The sequence below is a fragment of the Pinus tabuliformis genome, chromosome 6, assembly GCF_031772625.1.
Source record: "Pinus tabuliformis cultivar Carrire ecotype Pingquan chromosome 6, CPIR1, whole genome shotgun sequence".
Lineage (NCBI taxonomy): Eukaryota > Viridiplantae > Streptophyta > Pinopsida > Pinales > Pinaceae > Pinus > Pinus tabuliformis.
Window position 1 is genome coordinate 767499321 of NC_142292.1, and position 5543 is coordinate 767504863.

The 5543-nt window shown below is 31.5% G+C and overlaps 1 protein-coding gene across 1 annotated transcript; it reads right to left on the reverse strand.

Annotated features, from left to right (window-relative positions):
• Positions 1-2082: 2082 nt before the first annotated feature.
• Positions 2083-4767, reverse strand: LOC149260986 (putative glycosyltransferase At5g25310). Its single transcript, XM_089366987.1, has 5 exons — positions 4480-4767; positions 4352-4378; positions 3359-3534; positions 2913-3261; positions 2083-2820 (listed from the first exon to the last, which is right to left on the reverse strand). Exons 1-5 carry the CDS (start codon positions 4765-4767, stop codon positions 2083-2085), a joined length of 1578 nt encoding a protein of 525 aa, XP_089223113.1.
• Between the last annotated feature and the right edge of the window lie 776 nt (positions 4768-5543).

Consider the following 5543-nt stretch of genomic DNA (forward strand, 5'->3'; position numbering starts at 1 on the left):
TTACCTTTTTAACTTCTTTCTTTAACTTATTCTATTGGAATTACATCTTCATTCATAAAGATTCCTCTCTTTTAAGCTTGCATATTTACTTAATATGTCATATTTATGGTCATTACAACTTACCTTGTCATAGATCAATCTATATTTATGTTTAATTATTTTTCCCAACCTCTTTACTTCTATGAGATAAGTTGTTTTAATGTGTGACTTACTTTTTAGTTCTTCTTTTACTTTTTCTAGTATATCATCATCATTCTATTCTTTTATACTAGCAATTATGAGATTCAAGGCATATTTTGTTATGTTCTTGATCCAATTCAATTAGCTTAGTTATGTTCTTGATCCAACTCAATTAGCTTATTCATTCCCTCCTTGATGGTCCGATATCTAATTTATTTCCATACTATTTAGTGCCAAATTATTATTTAGTTTTTCTTATTACTCTTTAATCTTGTCTCCTATGTTGTTATTTTTTTGGACCTCTCCTTCTTGGATTAATTTTTTCTAGTTTTCCAATTCTTGTAATCTAGCTTTTCCTTTTTGTAGATGAGTCTCAAACCGTAATATTCTATTCTCTGTCTTGTCTTGTAACAATCTAAATTTTTTATCAAACATTGCTTATAACCTTATTTGATGTTCCACTCCACCTCTTTCTTCTCTCTTTTTTCTAATGATTTTGTATAAATCACAGACTTTCTAAGGTGAATTTCTTGGGCCTCCCATTACCAAGTTAAAATTTTGACATATATGGTGAAGTGCTCATAGTTAAAGAAAATAAAATAAATAAAAATAAGAACTTATGCACCTTATTTATGAACTTTAGAATATAAACCTAGCCTTATTCACAACCAAATATTTAAAATCAATACAACCATTATTTTTCCAAGTGTTATGCATATCTAGAAAATCATAACTTAGAAAATCTTTATACAAATTGACCACAAACTTTAAATCTTAAATACTAGAGTTTTTCCTCTTCGTAAACCAAAACACAATCGTAGAATTTGAACCTTGGATCTCTCATTTTCACAAATTTGACCTTACTTTTGTCACTTATTAACCTACCTCCCTAATACTATTTTTATAATATTAAATTTAAAATTTAAAATTTCAATTTCTAGGATGTCAAGAAAATAATTTATATTAATATATATCTATTTATTAATATGGAACTTATATATATGTAATTAAGAATGATGTATAATAAATCATTTATTAATGTAATAGATATAAATTTTTAAAATTGCTTAAAGAATATTATAAATATAATAGATATTAATTAAATAATATATTTTATTTAATATATAAAAAAAAAAAACTCAATATTGCAAAAAAAATCAATTGAATATAATTGGAGTGAATATTATTTATGCATGTTACATGTTAAGTTTTTAATAAATATATTGATATAAAAATAAAATATTTAAAAATATATATACAATAATAAAAACTAATATTAAATAAAATATAAGAAAATAAAAAATAAGAATGACAACTATTATTTTCAACCACTTTCCTCCCTTAAAGAAAAATAATAATATTTAAGATTTCCATGTCAAAATTTTAAAATAAAATAATGCATAAATATCTTATATCTTAAAGAATATAGAATTTTGCTCATGGAATTCAACTCGGTCATTATATGAAAGGTGAACATTTAATACAAGAAAAGAAATTAGACATTTAAATTATAAGTATATAAAATAATGACAATATAGGAAAAAAAACTTTTAAAGCTAATAACAGTATATGAAATAATAAATAATGTTAGAGCAAGCATGTAAAATAAGGCGATCTTATTCACAATTGCCAATTCATAAACTAATTAAACCTCTAAAACTGAGGTCAAATTGAACTCCCTTCATGTTTTTACTTGCCTTATTTAATTCATGAACTAATTACACCGCTTAAACTGAGGTCAAATTGAGCTCCAGCTTTCTCCATATCATTAGAATTGAGATATGCTGAAGAATTGTGGTCAAATTGACCTCCCGCTATGAACATATCTTTAGAATTGAGATAGATTGAAAAACAATGATGTCCAATCCAAAACAGCAGCACCCCTCTGAACTATCAATGGATTCAAAGGTCTATGGTTCGGTTGCTTTCGTTAAACTCGAAGGTATTGACTCCACGAAGGTATTGAGTCCACAGGGAATGGATGATCATATTGAAGACGTCATATTTGACAGGCTTCTCATTCCACAAGAAGTGTTTCCGGGCAAACTTCAAATTCTGTTGAATTGATTCGTATGTCTTTTGGGGGATATCTTCGAGAACCTGTTTCAGGGTAGGAACATCTTTCTCAGCAACCCGAATGGCGAGATTATTCCAATCCAGTACATCTGCAAAGGGGAATACATAGCTATCAGAAATAACAACAGGGACGCAGTCGTAGTATATGGCCTCTACCAAACGGGGGCTGTTGACATCAAAGCCTCTTGGGCAGAGACAATATTTACTCATCTTCAAGAATTGAAAATACGAAATGTTGTTCTGTAGTGATCCGGGATGTGACTGGCCCACCGCAAAGATTTTCATGTTAGGATCTGTTTCGTTTCCCCAGTGCTTGAGAATTTCGGGCCTCAGAGTCCCATGCATTTGGCCTGCAAAGAAAGCCAAGAATGGCCGTTCCGAGGACGCTGGACCGCCCAGGTTTTGGTATAGCCGCGCGTCTGGAGACACCTTGCAGGGCTTTATCATTATTTGTGGCATGGACACGTCTCTGAGAACATTAAAACCCCTAGATTTATCGGTGTTGCAGATGACCTTGATGACATTGTTTTGCAGCTGCTTGTTGGCTTTGGCAGTACTTAAGGCCTGCAAATTTATCGAAAGTGTAACGATCAAATGTTCGTTTTTTTGTTGAAGGTAAGAGTTAAATTTAGAGTAACATGCATCGACGAACTCACCCAATCGTGACAGGAGACGAAGAAATGGTCCCTCCCCTGTGTCTTGTTCCAATAAGGGTGCATAGTCGCGATCGTTCGGACGTAGCTCGCGATCTCTCTTTTGATGAGCTTTGTGTTCCGTGAACGGGGATTATAGAGATGATTCACCATTTGTTTGAGGCTGTAAGGAAGAAAGAACATATGCGCTTTGGATGAATCGTTTGTGATGAACATGTGGCCTTGTTCCATTATGTCAATAAAGAAGCCCTCCGAAGCATAAATTCCGGTTCTATGACCTTGGTGAACCAGAGGCCTGAATCCATCCTTGTACAAATAAATCCTAAATATCTTCTCCATGGTTGCATAGCTCCTGCGATTATTTAAAGGAAATGCAAACATTCAGGAAAAGAAAATTAAGTACATCAAAGTTAAGGCGGCAAAGCATAGAAAATATTTTAGAATCTCACCTTCGAAAAGCCGAAACATTAAGATATATTTCAGGATAAAGATCGACATTGAATTCACCATCTAGTTTTAACGAACCGCCGTTGATGCTTTTATTGGACACTTCTTTGAATTCGTTATCTTTAAATTCAGAAGGATTTTCATGGGATGAAATATCTTGAGAATCGCGACTCTTTTCCTGCAATAAAATAGCTCTTTATAAAATAAAATAAAATGGTTAATGGCATTGAAAATAAAAATTAACTCGGCAGCTCAAAGCTTTCGAATCTAACAATATCCTGCATACTAGATGGTCGCAGATTTTCACAAAAATTCCTTAGACATAATAATGAAACTTTGAAGTCCTATCATAAATTTCTGTAGAATGTCAAGGATTTGCAATAAATAAATAAGCAAAATTAAAGTCCCATCAAAAATTCATCGATATGCCATAAAAAAATTACTAGAAAAAATATAAGTTAATTCCCGCCCTGTGTGAAAGATCACAAAAATAACTGTGAAGTTTATATGAATAACTTTTCTGTATATTTCTACAACCTGCAAAATAAATTCAGTTTATCTATGCCTGTATTTTGATATCTTCATGCAATTAAGATATCTAAACATATTTATAAATACGATTTCTGCCTGCATTCGAAAATATTTACAAATTTCAATTTCTGTGTGGTTGTATTTTTCAATCTTTAGCAATGAAGAAAGATATTTAAAGGTATTGACACATTCAACTTCTCCGCGCTCATATTTTTAAATCTCAAAGGATGACTTAAGATATTTAAAATTAATCTTCACAGCCATTCATGATCACATAAAAGGCTTACAGAAAAGTCATTCTTCTGTATTTCTTGGATCTACAAGAAAATTTCACTTCCATTCATCACTGTCTCTAATTCTCGAAAAATATAGTATGGTATAAAGTTCGCTTTATCTTGTCATTAATTCTAAGAAATTACCTCACAGTCACCGAGTTTTCAAGAAACGTTTCAAGCTAATCTTACCTTTTTCTCCATATCTGATCTGAAATTCTAAATATACAAACTGGACAATATCAAATTTAAAGAGTGAACTTATCTATAAAAGGCACAGGCTAAGAGGAGCTTACAGTAGGAGGTAAAACATTGTTCACCAGTGAACGAGGTTCAAGAAATTCGATCTTGATAGGTTTTAGAGGAGGCACTGCAGGAGTGATCCCCTCAATCTTGGACGCGCATTTCAGGTTTAGCTTAACATCCCGCAGCCATGAATTACAATCCACAGAACTAAGAGGGGAAGTATAGGCACGGTTCATGGACAAGACGACGACGGAGAAAAATCCGATGAAAAACAAAGCGTAGAACAAGGGCCTGATACAAAGATGTCGATAAGTCGCGCGCTTCGATCCTCCAATAAGAGGAGATGATGATCTCTTCTCCATCTTCTACGAGCTCCTTGATTTCATTGTGGGTTTCCTTCTGCGAGTTCCCTGTACCAAGTCCCTTTATGTAGAGAGGAACATTCAGTTTCCCTCCCCTCTCTCCTCTGCCACCAATTTTCTTGAATTTTCGCTTTATTTTAATATTAGAGATTTGTATATTAAAATCAATGTCAATGATAAATTTAAGTTAATGGAGTTTTCTAATACAGCGAGAACACTTCCCTGATTTGTTTTATTTTATTAAAATAAAAAACTGTAGTCTTTATAAAAAAAATATAAGTGACATTCAAGATTTTGTAAAGGATTCCATTTTATTTTAATAATGATTAAAAAATGTATTTTTTTAATAAGTTATAGTTGCAAATCAAAAAAATAAAGTGCATGGACTTTTATAATTTTTACTTAAGGTATTAAGTACATAAATGTTAGTCAAGGCATAGTTAATGTAAATTAACAAATCGTTATATCCTGGATATATTAGGAAATGATTCAAGTATAAATAAAGCTTTGTTAGGAGGAGGAAGTGAACTTTAATGAAGACATAGTTAAGGTTTACATATCAAGAAGAAAGAAGTGATTTAAAAAAAATAATAAAGCACGAGGATTAAGAAGAAATTTTAAGCTCGAAAAAATTAAGGTTAATTAAGGTTTACAACCCAGAAGAAGGAGAAAAAAAAAAAAAAAATTTAAAGTTAAAGTTAGTTAGCATTTACCTTAAAGTGAGTAGCATGGAATTATTATTATGAATCCCAGTCATAGAAAAGTTAGTTGTATAG